Genomic DNA, 27,163 nt, shown 5'->3' on the forward strand with positions numbered 1-27,163 from the left:
CCATTCAAGAAAATGACTAAAGGGCTTGTTGACAGTCGGTTAGGTTTAGAGTGGTAGGTTTTTCATGGATCAACAAGTCAACCTGCTTCTAAATACTGATGTCCAATTGTTGATTCCAAATTCTTACGTCTCTCATCCACATCTTGATTCAGCTATCTAATCATCTTGCCAAGGTACGTCTCACGTTTCTGTATTTTTGTTTCATCTCTTCCTGAAACCAAACCTTCAATGTTTTTTTTGGTCAGAAATCAAATATTCATGTTAGGAAGTTAGTTCATACACTTCAACATAAACACCATCGTCCGTTCGAAAACGGAGCCAGGTTTCGAGGTTTCAACGGTTACAACAGCATTCCATAAAATCAAAATAAAATTTATCCATCATCGGTATTACCTTACATGAGTTTATGTTACCAAAATAGTCGATATGTTCCACAATTTCTAATCCAGAAATAAATTAAAAGAAAAAAATCTAAGGAGCCCCTCCATTTGAACACATTGAGAGGTTGGGAATCCATGAGATCAGCTTGCGAGTACAAACAAAACACCAAACTATTAGTTTTTGCCTTCCCTATGGCTAATTTTTTTCTGTTCTTTTTGCACAGGGTACTACAACAAGAGCCATGTTGTAAAATCATTACAAAAGTATCCGGAATCGTTCAGTGTATGGGATGGTACTGGGTAATACCTCGTTTTGGTGGCAACTTCCTCAAGATGAAAAGGACTAGAGATGAAGGTAATATCTCCACCAACTGCTCAACAAAAGAACCATGTCATTGAAATATATTTCAAAAGTTATATCTGTAATCGAAATCAAGAAACACATAAACCTTATAATTTCGAACACGGTATAAAAATAACTAAAACATGTCACAAAAATTGAAATATAACAATTCCTCTAGAGTATATATTTTCAAACCTAGAATTAGTGTCAGGCTTACGCACCCAAACGACTATATAAGCAATTAAAGCAAGAGAAAAAGATTTGAAAAAGATTAGGGCTAAAGAATTATAAGGATATAATAGTTCTTAGTAGTGAATAAAATACTTGAGGGGAGATACCCAAGTTCCGCAATCTTATTGTTTTATTTGGTTATCTTGTAAAGCCGAAGCTGCTCATTGCTCAGTGGATACCGACTTGGCTTATGATTATTATCTATATTATCGTAGGTAAATAAAGAATATTACTGACAAGGTAAAGATAGTATAACACTTAAAGAGCCAAGTCACACCAAATTGTGGTCAGGAGTAAATGTAGTACAAGTCAAATTTGTTGATTATATTCAAAAAATAATTATACATTCAACAATACAATCAGAATATAGTTGCAATGATATATATATTTTATTTAATTAAACAAAACTCACAAAATCTAAATGCAGTTATATTCGTCAGCTTCATTAGTTAATTTCGAAAACCTAAGTCTAGAAGACTTAAATCTCAATAACAGTAAAACTACATAGCTAACTAGCAGGCTTAAGTTCTAATTATCAGTGAAACTACATAGGTAAAATTACTAAACCTAAAGTCCAAAAGCTAGTTTGAAGTTGGGTGATGATAATCTAACCAAACCGGATAGTATAGATGTTAAAACTATCTCCTGTGCTTGCAGAAGTCATAAAAGTTAAATTAAAGCTGATCACGGAACATTCTCCTATCAGATCTCAACAAAAGACTAGGTAGTTTCTTGAAACATGCATTCCTAGTCATCTGAAAGATGTATATGCAGCAAAAAAAAAATGAGGCAAATGTGGCATTTTTTCTGTTTTTATATGGCAATAAGATGAGTTAGGCAACCTTTGCACTGTTTCAATATGAATCTCTTAATAAGTAGCAATAAGCAACATGATAGAACTATTTACCAAACTTACCAGGTAATATATGAGGTTTAGAACTGGATGGTCCAAAACATCAAGGTCAGCGGCTTTGTCGAATGCATTAAAGCACATCTACACAAAAAAACAACAATAGAGTTCAAATATGATAAACTTCAGTCAAATAACCAATGATTGGTGAATTGGATATTGATCTAAACCTATACCAGCTAGCAGATAAACGTTCAACTAAAATACTTCCATTTTGTAGCAAAAGTGCTATAACATTATAGGTATCTACAAGTTTCACAAAGCCTAAGGAAACTTGCTAAAAGCATTTCAAATTGAAATATGTATATAGAAGAGCCAGAAAGGAAAGAAGAGATCCACCATAACGCATCTGACTAGGAAACATGAGAAGCATATGGTCGTCACGTAGCCAACCTGCCCAAGCCAAAAAGAAATAACAGTAAAAAATTGTAAATAAAAAGAATTATTGGAATAAGAAGCCACAACTACTGAGTAGATTTGTACTTCTTGCAGCTTCTTACGCCGCCCTTTGGACTCTACAGGGAACCGCTGCAACATTAAGAAAAGCCTGCAAAGAAATATATTGTTACACAGCTTCTCCATGCAATTTGCATACAAATCATATTATTAGACAATTTCAATAAAAGGAAAAGAAATTGGGGATATAAAGGTTTAAAGTAACAACATCTTATGTTTATTATTTCCTAATAAAATGAGAAATATGTTACATTAATTGTGAAATGCATAAAGTTAAGCTGACTTTAATATTTTCTATCAGCTAATGCAACAAATTCTGTTTTCCTATCTAAAATATTTTAGTAAATAAATAAATAATGATTAAAAAATCAACAATAGAAAATATTTCATAATCTGGAAATAAGAATGAAGACAATTAATGAAATAAAAATAATGCAGAGAGTAAATGTTTTTTCTGTCTTCACAAGATTCCAAACCCCTTAAGCCACTTTAATACATGGCATAGATATCATACATATTGAATTAGCTTGGGACCAAGTAAGATGCCCCATAATTATACTAGACCTTAGTTAAGAAGCAAGAGAGACCTTTTAACAAAGAAGCTGAAGAGTTACCAATAACAGGCACAATTTTGAATAACATAGAAAAGAAAAGAAAATGATATGCCAGTTTCAGCATGCAGCTTTGACATAAAACCCAATAATCACATGGAACTTGATCTTATGCCATTAAAACAACTAGAAACAATACAATAAAGGCAATATAATTACCTTCCACCATATAGTAGAAACCCAAGGGCTGCAAACAACGATACACCTGCTCATATACATAAGATTAAAATAAATTTTATTTGTTAGTGAAACAAGTTATCATGAGATAAATATCTATAAAGCATCTAAAATTACTTAGGCTCCATTTGCTAAATGCTTTTCATTTATGCCCTTTGCTCTTTTTTTTTTTGCAAAAAATAAATAGATAGAAAAAGCAAAAATAAAATTTTAATAGAATACAAAAGATCAGCAAAAGAAAAAAAAACCATTTTACAAAATAGAGGCCAAGCGATTATCCAGAAAAAGTCTAGAAAGCACCAAAGGTTCAAGAACAGTTAACTATTATAAACCTATTAAGGATACAACAAATATTACCTGCAAAGAACACCTTAGAAAGAACGACCAAAACTGGTATATATTTCCACCATAATATCAACCACATTGCAATCTGAAATAGATTCCCCCCAGTCCCACATAACAAAAAGGAAATTTAGTAATATTTTCTCAAAAGTTATAGTTCCAGAGTAAATCTAATATGCAAAGATACTTACAAGAGTGATAAAATGACAGCCTAGCTAGGACGAAAGAAATCTGTACTGTAGGTTCATATTTACCACTAAAATCTAGAACAAGTTCCATTATACCCTTGTCACTGTTCTAGCAAGAGTTATAGTGTCTTCTAACCTACTAGCTTGATCTTATGGTTACTCTTATCCAACCAACTCGTATTTATAGAAACAAGTATCAGGCTAGCTTGTAAGCATTGCTCCAGAAGAAGAAATCATTAACAGAATGAAGAAAAATGAAGCTAATGCAAACACAGTGTGCAGAAGTGCAAAGCATCATAGATAGTAACAAAGTTTTTTAGCAGTGAAGCTGAAAACATAAGCAATTTAGTATAACATAACACATAAGAAGTCCCAAACTACCACTCGCTTCTTTTCAACGTTGTTTTCTCTAAATTTATCTTCTCCCTTGAAGTTGACATGTGACTTTTGCTTTGAACTAATCTTCCCAAGCCCAATATTCATCTCATAAATGTAAAAGAGTTCATTGTTTTCAACTAATGACACTGCAAAATGGACAGTTGATTATTTCCTAATTTAAGTCTCGTACAATTAAAAGAATTAAAATGGAAAATAAGTCTAACAAAATTTTTCCACGTGGGCAGAAACTTTAGATCCTCCCTCCAAGAAAAACGAAGATCATTTATGAACAATATGTTTATTGATATCATCCCATTTACAGTATAGCTATTCACAAAGTCACAGAGGGCACCAATCTACTCTGTCAAAGCTTGGCACCCTTCTCCCCACTAAACGTTTATAGAATTTGCAAGAAATTAGCCAAATAAGTAAATAAGGAATACCATATAATAGCAATGTTTTATGAAACATAACTAGCTCCTGAATAGAAAGAATCCAGCTTCCAATCCTCCATTTGTTGGCCATTATACCAAAATAATAGAACATAAATTTTACCTGAATTGTATAAACCACTGCATTAATTGTAAAGAAGCTTGGCCTTAGTCCATCGGTTGATACAGCACGAGCCTGTTTTAGGATACATAGAGTTAAGATAAAGTAATACAAAAATACAAAAGACCAGGGCAAGGAGACAAGCTAGCAAAAAGCGCAAGCAACATAACCTGGTAGTAAATTTCAGCCCAAAACAAGACCAAAAGTGCATAAGTCGTGAAGAAAGCTAGACTTGGCATGTCAAGCAAGATATGTTGAGCAATCTACGAAAAAAAGAAACATCGGACAACAAACCATGAACAATTCAAGCTAGAGAATAAATCAGAAAGAAACACAAAACATGTAACGGTTTGTTGCAAACCTCTGGATGTAAGTTCTGCACATCCCGTCTGAAAACAAATACTAGCCCACGAACTGCCATATAATTGAAAGCATTATAAATAAATAAAAAACCAAAATAAAACCCACAAAAAAGTGTTAAAAATAGAAATTTTCAGATACAAACCCCCATTCACCAGAAAATTCAGAAAATGGAAGACCTTCTGCGTGGTCCACCCATACTCCGGAACCCTCAATTGTATCCGAATCAATTGAACCTAAAAATATCAAAAATTAAACGAGTATATGAAAAAAAACTGAACATTAATAAGCGTCTTCCTGGCAATAACATCATATTATGTAAAAGTACTAAAAACAGATTCTTAATTGCACGTAGTTCTTGTTTTTTCTCTCTTTGATTAGAACCTTCTTTTTCACATTAAGATGAAGATAAATCCAATAAGCAAAACACGTTTATCTTTCAATTTGAAAGGGCTAATCATCAATTTTCCTAGACAAGCAAGCAATCAAACCCAGAGCTAAACCCTAACTTCTAACAAATATTTTTTTTTCTTAAAAGGTAAATATATAAAGTATTGATGAAAAGGGGAGGGGATGCATACGAAGGCAACGGCGGCGACGAGACCGTAAAGAGCTGCGAGAATGTGAAAAATCCGATACTGCCAGAGCGGCGAGTCGTTAATGTCGTGCCACCAATTCGATGCTTCTTTCAGCTTCAAAGCTACCACGTCCTCCTCCACACCGTTACGCTCCATCTCTCTCTCGCCAATCTTCTTTGTCTTCTGCTTTCTCCTCTTATTTCTAATTAATAACGTTAAAATTCCAAATTAAGAGTTGATTGATTTGATTTTTTCCCTTTCTCTTTTTATATCAAAACAAGATTTGAGCATCAAAATCAAAATCCTAAGAAAAGTTTAATCAACTTCGATTTGATAATAGTTTCTCGAATTTTTTTTCCTCCATTACGAATTATTATGGAGCAAAGCAAAGAAGGTCGACGAAAGGCAGAGGCGTGGAATAAGAAAGAAAAAGGGTGATTTGATTTTTTTAATTAATTATGTTCTTTTCTTTTCCTCATTTAATACACGCTTAAAGAAATAAATTATCGATTTTATTACTATTTTTTTAATAAAATCAATAAAATATTATCAAAAATATTATTATTTCTATTTTTTTATTATTAAATGTTTTATCAGTTTTGTTAATATATCTGATAAAATATTATCAATTTTATTATTTTTTTACTGATTTTGTTATTATTAAACACTTTGCCGATAAAAAATTATCTAAAACATTATTATTTCTACCTAAAACATTAATATTTGTTAATATTTCTGGTAAAGTGTCCAATAATAACAAAATCGATAAAAAAATAACAAAATCGATAACGTTTTACATGATATATTAATAAAACCGATAAAACATCCAATAATAAAAAACGGTATAAATAATAATATTTTCGATAATTTTTTATTAATTTTTTAAAAAGTAATAATAAAATTGATAACGTTTTTTTTAATCGTATATTAAGACTGTAGTGAGAGTTTGTCGATCTATCATTTAACCACCAATGAATACTGCGCTGCCAAATGTTAGGCTTGAACTGGCTAATGCATTAGGATCACGATTTGTTTTTTACTGTACACGTAAATAATACAAACAATAATATTTACTTTAAGCTATTACATTTTAAAACGTTATATAAAATTTAAAAAATAAAATATGAATTAATTTTATTATATAAGTATTATTATAATATTTGGTAGGTGTATGTTTAAATATATTTAATCTTATATTATCTTTTAATTTAATAAATTTAGATACTTGAATTATAATGGTTACTATTATGTGAGTGTATCATCTTCTAAATTTATTTATTTTTAAATAGTCAAAGATGATCATAGGATAATACATATTTAGATTTTTTTTAGTCATTAACAACTTACATATACCATCTCAGTCCATCTCAGTCTAACCAGTCGAACTCATATTCTCTAAGGAGAATAACATTTCATTTTATCTCTTAACTCATTCAATGGATTCAATATTTTTGCAGAAAAAATCAGCTAATTTTATTAAGAAAAATATCTAAAATTACAATGTGGGATTACTATTAGAACCGTAAACTAAACGCATAATTAAAATATTTTTTTATAACCATCAAGAAAAAAATTAGTTATTTAAGATCATATATGGAGGACCATAAAATGAAAAGGTGAAAAACACATTCAAAAAACCTCGAACAATAGGTAGATACAAACAGATCTTACTGCTACTACAAACAAACTACAACAGGGAATTCAACTATTGAGTGACCTCCGAAAAACGCAAATCACAGTTAAGTATCGTGAGAAAACCATCTACGAACGTAGATTGCGTATCAAAATCTAATTTGACAGTCCAAAATAGAAAAGATCAGCGGGATAACAAATGAGTGTCATCTTGATTAGTCGCGATGATGTCAAATCTAATCCTAAAAAAATAAACGATCAAACGAAAAAAAAATAAAACTAAAAAAATGCCAAAAGACAGTAAAAAGGTGTCATAAGATAGAAAGAAAAAACATATCATAAATGCATAATTATTAGAAAAAAATTAAAAAACAATATCAATAAAACAAATTATTTTATTCATATTCCCTTAAAATTATCAAATCAATAGTTGAAATATACTAATTACTTATTCTCTACAAACAAAACATCGGTTTAGTTGAATTTATATTATAGTATTTGATTCCAACTATAATCATAAAAGTAGATGTAATGGTACTTACACCCCGTACAAAAATCAATATAATTTTAAAATATCGATAAAGACAAATTATTCAAGTTCAAAATAATGTGAATTTATTGGGTATTTAATTTTAAAAAAATAAAAAGAAATAAGTTTACTTTTATATAAACATTAAAAATATCATTATATAATTTTTTTTTTGAAAGAAACAAGGGCTACTTCAACTCTACATGTACCTTCATCCTTAGTTGAAGGATTTATATATCACTCAATAATACCATTAATTTATAATTTAAAGTTTTAATTTCTTTAATAACATGGTAAAATACATAAATGATTTCCAACTATAAGGCATTACTATATTGATTTCATTGATTATTAAAAACTATAAAATTATTCTTTGACTATAAGGTCTTACTTTATAGAGTTTTTCAATTATTAAAAGTTACAAAATAGTCACTATACTATTCATATGATTTAAATTTGTCATTTTTTGTTAAAAATTTGACAGTCGTTTGAGCTAGACTTTAACCTACTAACTGAGACATGATAAAATATGATCCTATAATTTCAAATGACTATAAAATTCAAGTAGGCATGAGATCATGTTTTATCATATCTCAGTCAGTATGTTAATGTCCAACTTAGAAGAAAGTCAAATTTTTAACATAAAAGGACGAATATGAAACATATGAATAGTCGGGTGATTGTTTTATAACTTTCAATAGTCATGAGACTCAATAAAGCAATGTACTATATTCGATGGATCATTTTATAACTTTTAATAGTTAATAGACTTAACAAAACAACATCCTATAGGCGGAGACCATTTATATACTTTACCCTTAATAATATCTATATCGTAATAAAAAAAAGTAATTTTATTTATACTTACGTGATAACATGTCATTACTTTTAATAATATAACATTGATAATATAAATTAGATTAAATTAAATTAAATTAAATATATATAAATTTAATTAAAAAAAATGTTAATCATATTAAAAAATTTAAAATTACAATAAGAATTTATAATTATAATTGTAAATTAAATACATATTTTGAACATTTTCCTATAACTTTAACACAAGAAAATACTCGCTTTAAATTATACAAAGACTATACATAGAAAATGTTAAAAACTCAACTAGAAGACTCGAACAAAAAATAGATGCGAACAAATTTGATTTTAGATCAGATCAGATTACCCGCATCGATCCGACAGTCCAGTACGAGAAACTGGCTGTAAGTAGAGCAAGACTACAGGATCATTAGTTTAGCTAGATTTTAGCTTTCTCTTTTACATTAAAAATATGTATAGATTGATATTTTAAGTTTTTTGAAAACTAATTTTATATAAATCACTTTAAAATTATATCACTATTATTTAAAAATTAGTATAAAACATTTTTAATTTTAATATCTCAATTTGAATTTCCTAAGTTGACGGTGGTAGTGGTGGACTTTTCATTCATCTCCTAAAACATTAGAACCTCTCCGACCAAAAGAAGAAAAGTATTGACCCACAAGCAAAACGTGAGCGCATCCCATTGCCACAAACAAAATTTCCTACCAATTTATAGTGTTCGCTTTCGTTGTCCATCACACAACTTCGTAATCCCAACCATATTTTAATTATTTCTTATCCTTTTCAAATCCATTTTTGAAGGTCGGTTAATCCACAATCGTGAAGGCACTAAAACCATATTTTGCCGATTCTACAGCTTCATTTAATTCATACTTCCAGTCAGTCCATTCATGTTCATTATCACCGCCAATAGCAATGGTTTCCGTTGTTATCCTTCCCACTTTTCATTACCCTTAATAAATGGTCTCAAGTTTAAGCTTCCCTCTTCTTCCTCCTCTCCTCCCTTTTAAAATCAACCTCCGTTTCTCAACTCGGTACAAGAAGAAGAACAAGACCCGACTCGTTAATCTCTTCATCCCACACCGGAAGTTCCGTCTTCTTGCTTGTGCAATCCCCGGTCCAAATCCCAGCAGGCTTAATGTAAGGGTCGCTAGAAATATCGTAGCCAATGGCTTTTCGAATGAGTTTGTGGATGGGGAAAGTGAAAGGCAAGAAGCTTCAATCCAAATGGGTTCAAACTTCGCTAGTTTCGAACAAGATCCCATTGTTGACAAGCTAAGGACTCAGCTAGGCGTTATCCACCCAATCCCTTCTCCACCAATTAACCGTAACATTTTTGGGTTTTTTGTTTTTTTCTTTCTTGTCGGGGTTGCTTTTGATAAAATATGGACTTCGAGGAAAAGGAGGGGCAAATTAGTTAGTATGGGAGCTGGGGTTTGGCCTCAAGTTCCAATCAGTTTTTCTTTGATATTGGAAAAGGATTTGCAAAGGAAAGAATCAGTTGAATGGGTTAATATGGTGTTGGGAAAGTTGTGGAAAGTTTATAGGGGTGGGATTGAGAATTGGATCATTGGCTTATTGCAACCTGTTATTGATAACCTTAAGAAGCCTGATTATGTCCAGAGAGTTGAAATTAAGCAGTTTTCTTTAGGGGACGAGCCTTTGTCTGTTAGGAATGTCGAGCGTAGGACTTCGAGGCGTGTCAACGATTTGCAGTGAGTTTTTTTGCCACTTCAAAATTATCAGAACTTTGTTATTGCTATTGTTGTTGCCATAGTTATTATAATTTTCCTAGTGCACTTGTATTGTCCATCATTGTCGATTCCTATGAAGATCTAATTATCAAGTTTAAGTGTTCTTGATATCTTGATTGGAGGTTCAATAAAAGTATGATGTTAAATTCGATGCTTAATGTGCTATTGATTATTTGAGGATATATGGAGGTTCTGCTTATAAATTTGAGAGCGCATTTGACTTTTGTTTACATATTATAGGTATCAAATAGGGCTTCGTTATACTGGTGGTGCTCGGATGTTATTGATGTTGTCATTAAAATTTGGCATTATACCAATTGTCGTGCCAGTTGGTATTCAGGATTTTGACATTGATGGAGAACTTTGGGTTAAATTGCGATTGATTCCAACAGAACCTTTTGTTGGAGCTGTTTCATGGGCTTTCGTCTCACTTCCAAAGATCAAGTTTGAGTTATCTCCGTTTCGCTTGTTTAACTTAATGGGTATGTAAATACATGCAAACTTCTTTTGGTATCAGGTTGTCCTTTAGTTCAATATCTAAGCACATTCATAGAGAGTAAGATGTCTCTTCCACTCTCTACCTATCTTGTTACAGAATTTCATGCTTCCTTTTCTTTGTATGTTAATACTTCTTGTTGAAATATCTTCTTTTCCTGTATTGAAGTGATTGGTTCTCTAAGCATTGCTTAATTTAACTTAGTTTCTTCCATAACTCGAGTTTGCTCATTACCTACCTATTAAGCTGTGAATTTCATAGTTGATTTTGAAGGTTAGAAGAAATGTTTTACTGGATGATAACATAAGAAAACAATGCAAACCAGTCTCCTGTATAGGGTATTTAAATAATTGGATTTTGATTACATAACTGTGAAACGGTGAGAAGCATTCCTTTTCTATATTTTGCTTATGGAATTCTTTTTTTCTTCGGAAGTGAGCGATTCGATTCCCTTTTCCTCAAAGTTCTATAGAAAAAATTATTAGAACTGTCCTTTTATGTGTTAATTGCCTTTGAAGACGCTGATATTTATCTATTTCTCTGTCTTTCTTTGTGCATGTACTGGGCAATACCAGCAATTCCTGTTCTTTCAATGTAAGTGCTAACTTTTTACAGTTTCTGTAGTTTATGCAAACTTACCTATTTATGAATCTGAAAGATTATGAATTTTTAACACAGTTGTTAGAAACAAATTGTGTAAGAACCTTTCTGGTTTGAATTATTTTCATAATCCGCCTCTCCTTTCCCTTCATGGCATTTAAGACATTACACTACAAAACATTTTATAGCTTAGCTACAATTTCCCAATCAATTGTTGCAGGCTTCAAGAACATGTCAGAAGTAGATAATATATAGTCAAATGAAAGAAAAATGTTAATAGATAGGTTGTGTTTGATAGTGTCCGCAATTCTTACTTTTTATCCAAAGCTGGTTTTAACGATTTTCTTTGCATCTCTCTATTCTTCTAATATCCTCATGGTAACTGAATGCATTTATATTTAGGTTTTTGAGAAAATTGCTCACAGTGGATTTGCCTCGACTATTTGTTCGACCAAAGAAAATTGTCCTGGATTTCCAAAAAGGGGAAGCAGTTGGCCCTATTGCAAATGATTTCGAATCAGGAGAAATTCTAGAAGAAAAAAACAAGGATTTTGTTGGAGAACTGTCTGTGACCCTTATTGATGCCAGGAAACTGTCTTATGTTTTTTATGGTAAGAGTCATTTTTCATTTGAGTGATGAGAAGATATAGTTGTTGATTATAAGGGAAATGCTTACTTTCCATAAATTTGTATTGTTTGACCTCCTATGATGCATGGACAATGTTCATTTTCTTGCTTAGTAGGTATGACAAAATTTGGTTTAAACTGCTGTACGTTCTGGAAAAAAGTTTCCGCTGTCAATAACTGCTCATAATGGATTGAGCACTTTTCTTTAATTGCTGAAGCATACACTTCTTGATACAATAAATTCGACAAGCCTACTGTTCCATTTTGAAATTGTTCAAAGGTGACTAGGAGTTTTAAGGTCATGCATTTTCTGTTCAACCCTTGACTTGCGACAGAAAAAACAGATATCTGTGCATGTAAAACCTTATATTGTTTGGTAGGGGTTGAGGGGGGATTAAGGGTAGGTTAGTTTAGGATTCTCAAAAAAAATTATGTTGCTTAAGCTCGGGCATGGGTGTTGTCTATGATAAGGATCATAGTCTCCGACTTTTCAAAATATGGGTACTAACACCCAATTGTCATAGGATTCAATACTTGCCAGCGTCCTTGAAGAGCTAGGTTTGTGTTTAGTCCTGCAACACTTTGTAAGCCCCAAAAAAAGGTGGATGAAACTCACTATATATAGGTTTGGCCATGTATCTTTTAGTTTGCTTCTGCTCATCTATGATTGATGCTAAAGAAAATAACAGAGAAAAGCGAAGGGGAAAGGGCAAATCACACCTTCAGTTTGTGTTTCATATTAGCATTTGCTCGCCCGTTTTCGCTCACTGGAGCTTTTACTAGGTGGGAAGGAATTTGGAAGGAAGTTGTGTTAGACTATTGAAAATTTTGTTTGAAGTTCCCGTATTCTTGACCAAAGGCAGCCTTAATGAACTTCAGCAAGTTACTCTTGTACTTTAAGTTGTTCACTGCTTTTAGGACCTTTAATGTACCCCATTGAAATCTTTTGAGCTTTGTTCATTTATCTCCTATCTCTTCTCTTGTTTGGTGACATTTTCTCTTAGACACAAGGTCCCTCTTTTTCAGTCTTCCTCATTACCCATCTTCCCAACATAATAAGAATAATGAGCAAAACTTCCACTCGGGGTCCAGCTCATAACCTACCCTTTAGTTCTATTGGTTCTGGCTACATTAGTATGACAGAGTAAAGAGATAAGTTCAAGCAACAGAGATGTAATTTACTTTTCAATGTCCCCTAACATGGGATTGGATTTCAGATGTGGAGGCCGACAAGTTGGCTAAGGAGGGGATTGGCTGAGTTTTCACATTCAGTGCCCGGTTGGCATTTAGATTAGTAGTTTAGAGGATTATGTATTCAGAAGGTGGCTTACGAATAGTCTGTGTTGTTGTATAGGGTTGTTTAGGCGTGCTTTATGAGCGTTTGTGTCTTATGTGAGTGTTTTTCAGGTTGTATATTTTGTAATATTTTTGGTTGAATGAAATCTTAAGGCACTCTTTTCCTCCTCCCACTGATTAAGGAGCTTTCTAACAAGCTCCATAAATCAAGAAGGGGTTTTTTAATGAGGCCTTCAATTCCTATAAAAAAAAAAAGATAGGGTGAGAGGATAAAGTACATAGGTCTTCTGATAGTTATATGAATATCTTAGTGTGCATCAACACCTTCGTTCAGTGTTCATTTCTGCTCTTCTTTTTTCAGGCAAAACTGATCCATATGTTACTCTAACCCTTGGGGATCAAGTTATACACAGTAAAAAGAATAGTCAAACTGCCGTTACGGGTCCTACTGGTGAGCCAATTTGGAATCAGGTGCAGTTCCTAAGCCTTATTTTTGTTATTTTCATTTTTTTTTTAAATAATTCATATAGAATACTATCTCTAATTTAACTTCCAAACTGGTTGAACAGAATACTTGAATCTGTAAGATTTCTTTAATTGATATTTGTTTTGGCATTTTGGCAGGATTTTCATTTACTTGTGGCAAACCCTAGAAAAGAAAAACTATGCATCCAAGTGAACGGCTCCCTTGGGTTCGCTGATTTAATAGTTGGTACAGGAGAGGTAAACTTATTTTATTTGTAAAAGCAATGTATATAAGTGAAATTATATGATACACAAGGAGTTAGGGTTTTAGATTTTAAGATTTGGGATTGAAATAGACAGGTTGTGTAAAATAATTGTAAAGTATGGGCATGGCAATCTAACTTTGACATTTGATGATCACATGCAATAATTGCCCTATTTTTAAGGATCAGATAATACACACGCATATGTATTCCTTTGGAAAAGGTCAAAGGTTGCACTAGAGGGAAGACATGCGTGATGTTCAAGGCACTTAGGACCTATTGGCAAGTTGGTCCATTTTTTAGATGCTAGTTGGCACCTATTTGTTGCGATGAAAAGCAACAGTTGTCAGTTTGAGATTGCCGTTGCTTTACATACAGACTATTCTAGATAGAGCTTGAGATTTGTTTGAATATGACGATGAAGACTTATTCCTTGCCTAGAATTGTGTTAATGGTCTATAGAGTAGATATCCATGTTTGTTGCTTCAAATGCTCGTTTGATTTATATAGAATATAGTTAACAGCTACATATGAATTCATGATAAAGTTTCACTTTATTTGAAGGCTAACTGATGATAGATTGCAATGGTTTTCCCTTTTCTATGCATATGTTTATCTGATGCATATGAATGTTTCAGGTTGATCTTGGGCCTCTACAGGACACTGTTCCAACAGATAAGATTGTTGTTTTGCAAGGAGGTTGGGGAGTATTCAGAAAGAGATCTGCAGGAGAAGTATTACTTCGGTTAACTTATAAAGCTTATGTCGAGGATGAAGAAGATGACACAACTGTGGCTGGGTCTGTTGATACCGACGCTTCAGATGATGAGTTATCTGATTCTGATGAACCAAATGTGACTTATGAGCAGGGCGTAAAACAGATTACTGATGAGACAAACAAAGAGTCCTTCATGGATGTTTTAGCAGCTTTGATTGTGAGCGAGGAATTTCAAGGCATAGTTTTGTCCGAACCTGGGACCAAATCTTTTGATGGCCTATCAAGACGTACCGGAAACGAATCTTTTGATGACATATCAAGAATGGGGTCTCTGAAAACAAGATTAAGTGATGTTAATGGGGAATCTGGTGAAGGTTCTGAATCGTCTCGAGGTGTGACAAGATTCTCTATATCTAAGATTGAGCTTCAATTGTGTGTGTCATTGTTTTGAATGCATTCGGTATTTTATCTTCTGCAGGATCAACCTTGTTCTGGCTTGCTGTGATTACAAGCATATCAATGCTAATTGCACTCAGTATCGGTGGCTCGAATTTATTCAACCCGTGATATCTCGTGATGGGCTAGCCAATTGTTAGTCCTGCTTGACCGAGTAATTATTCTCTCTCGAGTATGATTACAGTTGCATGCAATTTTGAGTTACCGTGCTGCTAATTCATCATATCGTACATTGGCAGGTTTTAGGCCATCATTCCGCAAATGATTACAACATAGCCGAGTGTTTAAATGTGATGCAGGCAAATATTTCTCTTCTATGACATGCAATGTACAAAGCCACAATAGGTTTTGCTATATGTTAATGACGTCAGTAATGAGAATCGAGACTTGAGAGGAGGGTGTGAAACTATTACCCTATTCTCTCCGTGATGTTCGACGCCAATCGAATCGACATGAAAGATGTTCACGCTAATCGACTCGACATGAAAGGCGAGGCGGTATTGTGCGATGGCTGGGATTTCTGCTCTGCAGTGAAACCTTGATTCCTGACCATACTCGACTCGACCAACTCATTTGCATTCTTTCTTTTCCTGGGATATTTTGAGTACATGTTCATTGGTAATTAATTAATCTCTTTTTTTTAAGGATTTGGAGACGAAAATTATAACCAAATTATTTGTTATGGATTTTTGAGTACAATTAAAGCAAAATTTTCCACATTAAGCATTTTGTTGAGTACTATATACTAAGTAATACACTTCTCGACTATAGAATTCTTACCATATAGGTTAATAATTTTATAAATTTTAGAGGGACTTGAGGAAAAAATTTACCATTTTAACGGCCAATTAGAACTATCAAACACAAAATTTGCGTTTCTAACCATTATATATACTTCTAACCCCTTAACTGGATTTACCCAACAAAATGAACACGAAGATGATCCACTATTTCTTAGGTTAGGCCCAAAGATAGCCATCCAGGAAGATGACCATCGTCTGCTGCTGTATTTGCCAGACAATGACCGAGATACCGTCCTTGTCGCGGCGGAAGCTGCTCCGATTTGTTCCATTTGCGGTGCCTGTACACGTCATTACATCATCTTGAAGCTTCAACAAACCATTTGCATTACAGGTTTCGCCATCTTTGCCACCTGTTAATGATATTCAAATCATCAGTTTCTTCAAACGCCAAGAACCAGATTTCAAATAAAGAAATTCGATCCAAAGTAGAATCGTAAAAAGAAAAGAGGAGAAGGGATATGAAACTAAACTGACCCTTGACTGTGGGTTTATGGAGTTTAAGTCTTTCACAAACAGAGACCGAAACACTCCTCATCCTCCTCCATAAATGCATGTTTTTGGAGCTCGAGATGAACTCCGGGTAAGCTGAGATCGATTGATTTCGGCTCTGAGATGGTGAAATTTTTGGATATGTAGGGAATATAGGCGCCTCCAAGCACCGAAATCCATTAACACGTTTGTTGGTGGTCGAGCAATCCGAGATGGTACTGCAAGGAACCTCTCCCAACTCAGTTGCTTAAGTGATTTAATATCTCGTCCCAGTTTTAAATATATATTTTAAACACACAGAGCTAATAAATATTTAATTTAGATATTTATTTTACAAATAAATCTATGAAAGTAAAGATTAGATATGGATCATAAATCAAAAATGGGTTTTAAATCTTTATTTTATAAGTCATCAAATTTAAAAGTAAGAGATTGAGATTTTTTTAATTTTAAATTTGAAAACGAAAAACATTTAAATTCAAAAAAATAAGATTTAATTTAATTAATTATAATATTAATACATACTTAAAAACATTTAAGTTAAAAATTGAAATAACCCATAAATTAATTTGCTTAACTTTAACATCTATTAAAATTTAGGGACTGTTGTTTATTTCAGAATGATTAAGCGTTAAATGATTTAAATACTGAATGATTCAGAGGCCTGAATGAATTAACTCTAAACGTGACATGTTGTTTGATAATGACTCTGAATCATTCAGAATATACTTCTGTGCTGAATCATTCAAAATATACTTTTGTGCTGAATCATTCAATACTGTTTTGCTGAATCAGTCAGTGCTGAATCATTCAGAGGTACGAAACAAACACGCTAAATACTAAACGATTAAACATTCAACGCTGAATGATTCTATTAAAAGACAAACAAACAACATAAAATAACTAAACAATTTTTTTTTGGTGCGGGCGGCCCTCTTATCTGCCGATAATGTGGATGACAACTTTCGATAGTAGAAGGAAAACAATCTTAGTTCAGTGACCATTTGAGTAATTTAGCCTTTCTAATTATTAATGACATTTGATTACGCCAAACCCACGTTATTTCCCCGAGTGAGTCCATTCTGCCATTCCTGTTTGGCAAACGAGAAAATATATGTTTTCCTCTCTTATATTTTCACCCTAGCATCTTGGACCTAAAACCCTAGCCCCTCTTTCAAATCCACCATAGTTTACTGTTTTTGCTTTCTCATATCGCGAAGGGATTTCCAGGTCAGAGCCTCACGTTTCTTTGTTTGTCTTTTCTCCTATTTAATCTTTTTTTCCTGGCGGCAGTCTCTCCTTTCTCCGAATTTACGTTTCCAAATATGTAATTTATTTTAGAAGTTTTGAAAAACATGAGATATGATTAACAAATTTTATTCAAAGTAACTAGAAATCTTATGTTCTATACTGCTTATTTTCTGTGCCCTAATTTTTTTCCGCACAATTTCTGTATCGTTTCATGTAGAAATACGGATTTGGACTGAGTTGTTTAGTTTAAGTTCTTTTTCATTGCAGGTTTTATTTCGTTTTGCTTTGATTCTTCCTTGGTAAGTTCATTTTTATTATCGATCGAAAATGCCTGGGGTAATACCAATATTACCCCTTCCGGCACCACCGTCTGATGGAGATTTAGGACCATTACCACCATCTCAAGTGTTGGAAACTCAAAATGAAGAGGCACCACCGAATGAAGAACAAAACAAAGCCAGCTCAATTGCAACCCACACTAGAACCATTGGAATCATTCATCCTCCTCCAGATATCAGGAATATTGTTGATAAAACTGCTCAGTTTGTTGCCAAAAATGGACCCGAATTTGAGAAACGAATCATTGCCAACAATGCTAACAATGTTAAGTTCAATTTCTTGACTAGTTCAGATCCCTACCATGCTTATTATCAACATAGGCTGTCTGAGTTTCGAGCTCAGAATCAGAACCAGTCCAACTCCCAACAGCAGCAACCGGATTTGCAGCCTGTTGATTCTGCTCCGACAGAGCCTGCTACAGCTGCAGGTGCTGATGGGAATGATTTGGCAGTGGCAGTAGCTAAGCCTGATCCTGCTGCTCCGTTTAGACTGCCAGTGAAAAAGAATCTTGAACCACCTGAAGCTGCTCAATATACTGTTAGACTTCCTGAAGGGATTACAGGGGAAGAGCTGGATATTATTAAGCTTACGGCACAGTTTGTTGCACGAAATGGGAAATCGTTCTTGACTGGATTGACTAGTAGGGAGATTAATAATCCCCAGTTCAATTTTTTAAGGCCCACTCATAGTATGTTTACCTTTTTTACCGAACTTGCTGATGCATATTCCAAAGTGTTGATGCCTTCTAAGGGTTTGACTGAGAAGTTGAGAAAGAGTGTAGCTGATATGACAACTGTGCTCGAGAGGAGCTTGCATCGATTGGAATGGGAACGCTCACAGGAGCAAGCTAGGCAGAAAGCAGAGGATGAGATTGAGCAGGAGAGAATGCAAATGGCAATGATAGATTGGCATGATTTTGTTGTGGTTGAGACTATAGACTTTGCAGATGATGAGGATGAGGACTTGCCTCCTCCAATGACAATCGAGGAGGTCATAAGGAGGAGCAAGGTATCTACTATGGAAGAAGATGAAATTGTTGAGCCTGGAAAGGAGGTTGAAATGGAAATGGACGAAGAAGAGGTACAGCTTGTTGAGGAAGGCATGAGAGCTGCTAGCATTGAAGAGAATGATGGTGAAAAGAAAGATGTAAGAGCAAACGACGAACCCGAACCACCGATGAGAATTGTGAAAAACTGGAAGAGGCCCGAGGAGAGAATCCCTGCTGAAAGGGATCCTACCAAGTTTGTTGTTTCACCGATAACTGGTGAACTGATTCCCATTAATGAGATGTCGGAACACATGAGAATTTCCTTAATTGATCCAAAATACAAGGAGCAGAAAGAGAGGATGTTTGCAAAGATCAGGGAGACAACTCTTGCTCAGGATGATGAGATTTCGAGAAACATTTGTGGACTTGCACGCACACGTCCTGATATCTTTGGTACCACCGAGGAAGAAGTCTCGAACGCTGTCAAGGCAGAGATTGAGAAAAAGAAAGATGAGCAACCGAAACAGGTTATATGGGATGGTCATACTGGAAGCATTGGACGAACTGCAAATCAAGCCATGTCTCAAACTATGATGGGAGAGGATCAAAACGAAGCAGCTATCAACAATGCTCAGAACCTCCCTGGTCCCGCTGCTCTTCCTCCTAGACCTGGTGTTCCATCAATTCGACCCCTCCCCCCACCACCTGGTCTTGCTTTAAATCTCCCTCATGTTCCTTCAAACGCTCCCCAATATTCCACAGCTTCTAGTGGTGGGTTTCCTATGTCATTACCTCAACCTCGACCCATGAGTGTTCAAATGATGCAACCAATTCGTCCACCACCACCTCCAATGCAAATGGCACCTGGCCAACCACACATGATGATGAATCGACCACCCCAAATGCCTCCATCAATGTCCATGAACGCTGCTAATGTTCCTGTGCCCCCTCCACCGGGTTCTCAGTTTACCCCTGTGTCAGTTCCTAGACCCTTTGCCCCTCTTTCTGTCCCACCACCTGCTATGCCTATGATGCAGCCACTTCCACCTCTGCCCCAAGGAATGCCTCCACCACCACCACCAGAAGAAGCTCCTCCACCACTTCCTGATGAACCTGAGCCAAAGAAACAAAAGCTTGATGATTCTATGCTTATTCCCGAAGATCAGTTCCTTGCTCAGCATCCGGTAGGAGGATCCCTTGATCTTATTCCGACGTACCCCTACTTTTTATTTACTTGCTTTGTCGTACCTCTAACAACTGTTGATTGGGATCTCTTGTAGGGACCTGCTCGTATTACTGTATCGGTTCCAAACCTTGATGAAGGAAATCTCAAAAGACAACTTCTCGAGATCACAGTACAGGCCTTATCCGAAACGGTTGGCAGTTTGAAAGAGAAAATTTCAGGGGAGATCCAGCTTCCTGCGAACAAACAGAAACTGAGTGGAAAAGCTGGGTTCCTGAAGGACAATATGAGCCTTGCATATTACAATGTTGGAGCAGGAGAACCACTGGCTCTTTCATTAAGGGAACGTGGTGGGAGGAAGAGATGATGAGGTTTCGAATCAGGCTATTGTAAGGTTTCTGTTTGAACTTGAATTTTTTTTTGGAATCTTTGGAGATTACATTTTCATTGGTTGGGTCCTTTATTTTTACGAATTTACAATTAGTATAGGATTAAATTCCTTAGATTAAAAGTAAAGGTATTTAATTTCAAATGTGCAATGACCGAAAGCAATGGGTGGCTGGTTTCCATAGGTTTTCGGTGTCAATACCAACACAATCGAATTTAAATCATTTGATTATTGAGCTTGATACTGTCTCTTTTATCAGTTTTATGAAGAGTCCTCTCATTCGAAGAACAGGTTACCAGATTCTCTTATTTTTTATTGCAGGACCATGTCGAACCACTTCCAGAGACTCGGATTATCCAGACTCGCCACGAGGGCAATAGGCTTGCCGGTGCCTTGGCTAGAAGAGGGAGTGATGCTAACATGTATGGAAATTCCGATGTTAGGTGTAATGGTATTAACTCGGGTTGTAGTTCTGATGTTTGTTTTGGAGGATGCTACTGGACATGGCTTGCATCGTACTCTCTCTTAATTTAATGGAACTTGCCTTTCTTTCCAGAAAAGAGAGAGCATAACTAAACCTTGTTTGTTGATTGAATCTTTCGAGTGAAAATAAACAGGGAAAGAATTTATATAATTAATGTAAAATTTATTTTTATATTAATTTTATTATATAATTAAATAAAAAATTGGATTGAATTTATACGATTTTGTCAAAAGCATGATCGTAGGGCGGCATCTATTATTGTTAGGTGTAAATTATAAATTTATCTTGTCCAGGAATCATGTGAAATAAAGAGCAATATTAATTTACACAAATTTCACTTTGGTAATGTATGGCACCAAAAAGCCATTTACAGAAACTATTCAAAGCAATACAAATTTTGTTGGAAATTACTCTCCCAAACCTTTACATTTTAGCCAATTAAAATGCCATCAAAGCAATAAAAAATCATCATTAAAGAAAAAACACACACAAGCTCTTCAATTAATTCACGAAAGCACAATGCTTCCTAATCTCACCTTGATTCCCAGTTAGTACTCCCACTTTACCCATTTTCACCATCGACACCGCAAAATCTTTATCGAAAGTCGATCCGCGGATGGAAGCTTGATGGAATACATAAGCTTTTGTCTCCGCGTCACTGAGAAGTGCCGCGTCAGATTCGAACAACCCCCTTCTTTTAGTGATGAGAGTGTAGTAATCATCGTCGAAGGTCTTGAAGCTTCCGGGGTCCATCTCCACCAATGTTGTGGTGTCTCCTGGCTTGCATTTTTTCTTCAGTTGAGCGACGTAATTCGGATCCATTGACGGGTCGGTGTCGCCTCTGCCAGTGAAATTGTAGAGACGGTTGCCGAAGGCAACACAATGAGATGTCCCAATAGTGTGCCCTCCTTTATAAATCATGAAAAGAGCATACATAACAACATTACGCCGGTTTAAATGTCTGAAGGTACGTCCGATGTCGGAATGGATTTAAATAGAAAATGAGTACCATTTTTTAAAGAAAAAAAAATACCTGATAGAACGGCTAGATCTTTCATGTTTAGACCTTTAGAAGCAAAATTTTGTTTGAGTTGTGTTATATTGAAAAAAGGAGAAGGTAAGTTCGCGAGTGCTTCGTTCAATCTCGAAACTCTTCCGTCTCTTCGTCCCAGGGGAACTTCCCACGAAGGTCCATGTATCTGAAAAATTCACTCAAAACAAATCCAATTTAATCGGACTTCGAACACTGTCGGTGAACTCGGTGATATTTTCGAATACAAGTACACAAATATGTCAAATGAACTCGGTGATATTTTTACCATGGAAACTGAATCTCGAGCAACCAAGGCAAGGATATCGGCACATGAAACCACATCAGGACAGACTTTTTCGACAGCAGATTTGACGGCATCGATCACATGGTAACCTCGTAAACTTAGGTTGGGGAATGCGTCTCTCTCAGCTTGGTTGTTACTTGAATTCAAAAGGACCGATCCGTCACATCCCTTTAAAAAAAAAAGTCAATGTTCACTCTAATTTATCGAATAAAGACATGTTTCTGAACGATAATGTTCTCGTGCTCTAGCACTCATGTTTCAACATACATCAGATTCATGTGTCGGATACCGATAACTTACTCTAACGAAACAGTCGTGGAAATGGAGCCGGAGCAAAGGAGCAGCGAGAGTCGGTGCTCGAGAAATGAACCCGTAAGTCGTTTTTCGGATAATCGACTCGGCATTCGGACATGTTTTGTGGTAATAACCCAGGTTCAAACCCTGTACATTGCTGTGGCTCAAAACCAGGACAGCAACAACAATCAACTGCAACAGAAACACCCTTTTGCCGACAACCATTTTTGCCTTGAGCTAATTATCGAACTGATTATTCTTACATTGAAACCATATATTATATATAGTGTAAGAACAGAGATTGGTTGAGCTTTTGATAAATTAAATCACTAACTATAAGGAATCGTGCATGAATTATTTATCAGTTTGTTGATTGATGATGTTAATGTCTTAACTTCAATTTTGTAATATAATTAATCATTAATGTCCGATTAATATTATATGTTTTCACAAACATTTATATTATCCAACGAATGGTAGATTTAATGGGACAAAATATGTCAAAAAGTTTTGATGGTGAAATGGTAACTAAAATGGAAAAACATTAATTAATTAGTTAATTGATAAACAATATATATTAATGAGTAGACAATGATAAACTTAATCCTTCCAAAGTTTTTGCAATTATAAATCAATGGGTAAAAGACAAAGTTCATGACTCAACTTTAGACTCGTTTATGTTTTAGTCACTAAACTTTGAATTAGTCACCAAACTTTGAATTAATTATGACATTGCCCATGTTTTATTCACTCCAACGTTATAAATAATATGATGACATGGAATGTAAGTCATATGTAGTCCACTGTTTTTTCCCCTTTCATTTCTTCGGTTATTTTTAGGGATGTTTATTTTTTGATTTTAATTGAATTAACCGACCGAACCGAATTATTTTGGTTAATTCGGTCGGCTATCGAATTAGTTCGGATGGGGAACGGTTAACATTTTTTTCAATATTCGGTTAACGGTTAATTCAGTTCGAATTTAGTTAATTAACCGAATTAACCAAATTAACCGAAATTATTAAATATGAAATATATTATATATATTAAATATATATTTTAAGCTCAAACTCATTGAGAATTAAGACTCAATTATTTTTTAATCACGCTAAACTCATTGAATTATCAATATCTAATTAAAATTTTAACCCAAATAAAAAAATATTTATATTACATTCAAATTAATCTAATTAAAAAATTATAATTTTTTTTGGTTAATTCGGTTAACCGATCGAAATAACCGAACTTTATTCGGTTCAATTAATATTAAAAAAAAACCTTATTCAACCAACAGTTAAAAAAACGTTCGATTAATTCGATTAATAGAAATTCGGTTCGATATAGTTGAACCAATCTTCATATCTTCTCTATAACCATCCTTAACGCATGTAAAAACGAAGATGATAGCTTGTTTAGTTACCTAGTTTTATGATTTCAGCTGTTAACACAATAAAAAAAAAACCTCAACTAAGTTAAAATTGAAAAAAGGGAAAAAAAAAAAAGAAAATTTGTTTTCGGTTTTGGTGGATCTCCGACTATTAAAGTCTCCATTTTAAAATCCCAACATTAAAAAGACCACTCTTAGAACAAGCAACATATCCTCGTTTAGACTCCATCTAATACAAGAAATCTAAACATTCAATGTTAGATTCGTGGAGTCTGGCAGTTAAACAAACACAAAATCCGCGTCTACGAGAAAGAAACAAGTTTAATGACAAATTTTAAAACTCGTCGATCATAAATAACAGTGGTCAATACGATATTCAGTCCCGATGAGCAGTAGTTGAAATCTAGGTTGGTTTGGACATAAGAAGAAGAAGAAGAAGAAGAAGAAGAAAAGAAAAAATAATGTAAAGAAAAATGACTGTCATATAGATCTAAAACAACATGATTTTATTCTTTATCATAGGGATCTAAAACAAAAGTATTTTCGTATAAACTATCACGTTATCATATCATTTGTAATTTAATAGAAGATTAATATCAAAGTTGAGAAATCAGATTGAAAATTTTACTAATCGAAATAGAAGTGAAATTAAAATTAAGTAATGAAATTTGTTGTTTACCATAAATTAATAATTATCATTTGAACCTCAAAGAATATAAAATTAAAACGTAACCCTAAAATAGATTTGGAGCTTCGCCCCTGTTTCCAAAGCTTATAATAGAAGCATAGATTCCATCCCAACCACCGCAGCCACGACGAATATCGGTTGGTTTCTTAGTTTAATTGAAGTCAACAAAGCACAGCTGTTAACAGCCGTCGCAATTTGATTATTACACCAAGAGGGAAAAATGAACTTTTCCCACAGCCGGTTGGTCCTCCGGGATGGGCATGGGTCGGGTTTTTGGTCAATTCGACCCGATCTGAGACCAAAGGATCCTCCACCCGAGATTCGACTCGACCCGACCAAAATAAGATTTCACCCGACCCGAACCGATATATAACTTAAAAACCGACTCGATCCGACCCGAAATAATAAAAAAAATATTTTTATTCTATAAAATCAGAGACTTAATTAAAAATATATATATATACAGGGTATTATTGCAATTATTCTAAAATATATAAAGTAAAATTATATTTTTTCAGGCCGGGTTGGATATTTTTCACCCTAAACTCGAACCCGATCCGAACCCAATTTTTTTTTTTAAAAAAACACGACCCGCTCGGGTTGAATCGGTCGAGTTCGGGTCATATGCCATGCCCATCCCTAGTCCTCCCTTTGGACTATTGTTTGTTTGTTACACCAAGTACTCGTGCAATTTACCTACCCACAGCCGAGACACCGGACTCCGTCTCAAACCTCCAAGCATGTCACAAACGCTTCCCAATTGTGCATACGGCTGCTACTCATCCGGTGCGTACGATATCGCTCTCGAGTCTCACTTGCGGACCATGACACTAGCAGCAACCTAACGAGGAATTAAGTGCGAATTAAATGACATCGAATAATTATATGAACCAATCAAATTAAACTTCGAATTTAACTATTACACCTTTGTATTACACAAAGAAACAATTAGATGCCCTCCAACGAGAGTAGAGAAGCCAAAAGAAACAAGGGGGACAAATGAACTTTTCTCCGTAGCCATTTCCTTCCCTATCAGAAATGAGAAAATGAGAGAGAATTTGGATTGTGGATAGCAAACCACACACACACACATATATATATTCAACGTTAATAGTTGACTTCGCCTGAATGTTGGGCTTGTTGGTGCAATTGAGTCCTTTCCTTGTAATCGACCGACTATTAGTTTTTTTTAATAACGTGATATGGTTATAGGTATATTTATTCAGAATATTTTTAATTTATTGATAACGTATCTTGCAGATATAATTATTTGAACCCATGATCTCTAGAGAGAATAATTTTTTTCTTTTACCACTGAAATCACTTGATAAATTCACCGAATATTAGTTGAATTATCATTGTTGTTGTTGTAATATTTTGGAGATGGTAATTTAGGTACATTTAAATGTAAATTTCTTCAATTTAAGAGTTGAAGTATTATATATAGTTTTAAGTATTGTAATTTGTATGAACTGCTTCTTAAAATAGGATTTACAAATATATCCACCCATGAGGCTATAATATGTTGATATATGGTTGTTGTGTGAATCAATTCTAAAATTTAATTAATCTCAATATTCTCGGTGTATATTATTTACTCATTATTTACAAAAAGTCTAAAAGTTATAAAATTGATTTTTCTCTCTCTAGTTAATAATTTTTTTTAATAATAATTTGATATCTAATTCAACGATTAATTGATTTAGAATCGAATGCTATAGATAACATAGAGATAAATTTTTATCCGACCTGATACGATCCTAATAAAATCTGATATTGACTCGAGTTTAAATAAAATTTTAATAAAAAACTCAACCTAAATTAATATAATATTCAATTCTTCATATATTTTTTAAATAAATCAATAATTGAATAAAAATATTAATTTATTCAAGTCAATGACATAAAATTTTTATAGTAAAATTTAATAGCATAATTCTATTATTAATAATAATATATAAAAAATATTATCATAATTATTTTAGATCAAAATATATCTAAACTCGAATTCAACAATGACTAATTTTAAAAACTCATCTTACGTACCCGACCTCCAATTTCAAAAATATTCGCTATTTTATAATATTAACTAATACAAATTCGTAGATTAATTATTTATTTATTTGAATATACAAATAGTAATTATCCGAATCCACAAAAACAAATTTATTTTTATTTTATCTACAAATATTCGAATTGCATAATTTGTTTATAAAGTTTGATTAAATAACTTTATGTGTAAATATATTTTTAGTAGTCCAATGTTCAATGTGTGTTATTTTGATCAATCAATTATAAAAATGTTCAATTTCATCACTAATTTTTTTTATTTTATTCTTTTAGGTCA

At 33.9% G+C, this 27,163-nt stretch overlaps 4 protein-coding genes and 1 long non-coding RNA gene across 8 annotated transcripts; 3 read left to right on the forward strand and 2 right to left on the reverse strand.

The window, feature by feature from the left end:
• Positions 1-71: 71 nt before the first annotated feature.
• On the forward strand, positions 72-5,492 carry LOC120193400. Its single transcript, XR_005522859.1, has 3 exons — positions 72-173; positions 605-735; positions 5,467-5,492. It is a non-coding gene; the product is annotated as an uncharacterized LOC120193400 (long non-coding RNA).
• Positions 381-5,698, reverse strand: LOC120193399 (protein TOM THREE HOMOLOG 1-like). Of its 3 annotated transcripts, XM_039195905.1 has the most exons (11): positions 5,510-5,698; positions 5,074-5,164; positions 4,930-4,982; positions 4,739-4,831; positions 4,572-4,643; positions 3,466-3,538; positions 3,091-3,136; positions 2,348-2,411; positions 2,204-2,257; positions 1,871-1,948; positions 381-751 (listed from the first exon to the last, which is right to left on the reverse strand). In XM_039195905.1, the coding sequence occupies exons 1-11, from the start codon at positions 5,660-5,662 to the stop codon at positions 659-661; spliced, it is 870 nt and encodes a 289-aa protein (XP_039051836.1). In that variant the 5' UTR covers positions 5,663-5,698; the 3' UTR covers positions 381-658. The 3 variants fall into 3 exon arrangements, with proteins under 3 accessions (XP_039051836.1, XP_039051835.1, XP_039051837.1); XM_039195904.1 differs by having other exon boundaries at positions 2,204-2,411; XM_039195906.1 differs by lacking the exons at positions 381-751; positions 1,871-1,948; positions 2,204-2,257; positions 2,348-2,411; positions 3,091-3,136 and having other exon boundaries at positions 3,180-4,343; positions 4,420-4,643.
• A 3,662-nt stretch (positions 5,699-9,360) lies between these two features.
• Positions 9,361-15,870, forward strand: LOC120193398 (synaptotagmin-2-like). The gene is made up of 9 exons (XM_039195903.1): positions 9,361-10,225; positions 10,505-10,746; positions 11,336-11,354; positions 11,763-11,971; positions 13,645-13,754; positions 13,908-14,006; positions 14,650-15,121; positions 15,208-15,339; positions 15,425-15,870. Exons 1-8 carry the CDS (start codon positions 9,471-9,473, stop codon positions 15,294-15,296), a joined length of 1,995 nt encoding a protein of 664 aa, XP_039051834.1. The 5' UTR covers positions 9,361-9,470; the 3' UTR covers positions 15,297-15,339; positions 15,425-15,870.
• Positions 15,871-17,574: 1,704 nt separating this feature from the next.
• LOC120193346 (probable splicing factor 3A subunit 1) lies at positions 17,575-21,221 on the forward strand. 2 transcript variants are annotated; one of them, XM_039195857.1, is made up of 4 exons: positions 17,575-17,707; positions 17,996-20,239; positions 20,336-20,632; positions 20,948-21,221. In XM_039195857.1, exons 2-3 carry the CDS (start codon positions 18,056-18,058, stop codon positions 20,603-20,605), a joined length of 2,454 nt encoding a protein of 817 aa, XP_039051788.1. In that variant the 5' UTR covers positions 17,575-17,707; positions 17,996-18,055; the 3' UTR covers positions 20,606-20,632; positions 20,948-21,221. The 2 variants fall into 2 exon arrangements, with proteins under 2 accessions (XP_039051788.1, XP_039051787.1); XM_039195856.1 differs by lacking the exon at positions 20,948-21,221 and adding an exon at positions 20,886-20,925.
• Positions 21,222-21,530: 309 nt separating this feature from the next.
• On the reverse strand, positions 21,531-23,000 carry LOC120193375 (peroxidase 27-like). The gene is made up of 4 exons (XM_039195886.1): positions 22,748-23,000; positions 22,430-22,615; positions 22,144-22,309; positions 21,531-22,018 (listed from the first exon to the last, which is right to left on the reverse strand). Exons 1-4 carry the CDS (start codon positions 22,964-22,966, stop codon positions 21,612-21,614), a joined length of 978 nt encoding a protein of 325 aa, XP_039051817.1. The 5' UTR covers positions 22,967-23,000; the 3' UTR covers positions 21,531-21,611.
• Positions 23,001-27,163: the final 4,163 nt, after the last annotated feature.

Source organism: Hibiscus syriacus, unplaced genomic scaffold, assembly GCF_006381635.1.
Source record: "Hibiscus syriacus cultivar Baekdansim isolate YM2019G1 unplaced genomic scaffold, ASM638163v2 tig00116995_pilon, whole genome shotgun sequence".
Classification (NCBI taxonomy): domain Eukaryota; kingdom Viridiplantae; phylum Streptophyta; class Magnoliopsida; order Malvales; family Malvaceae; genus Hibiscus; species Hibiscus syriacus.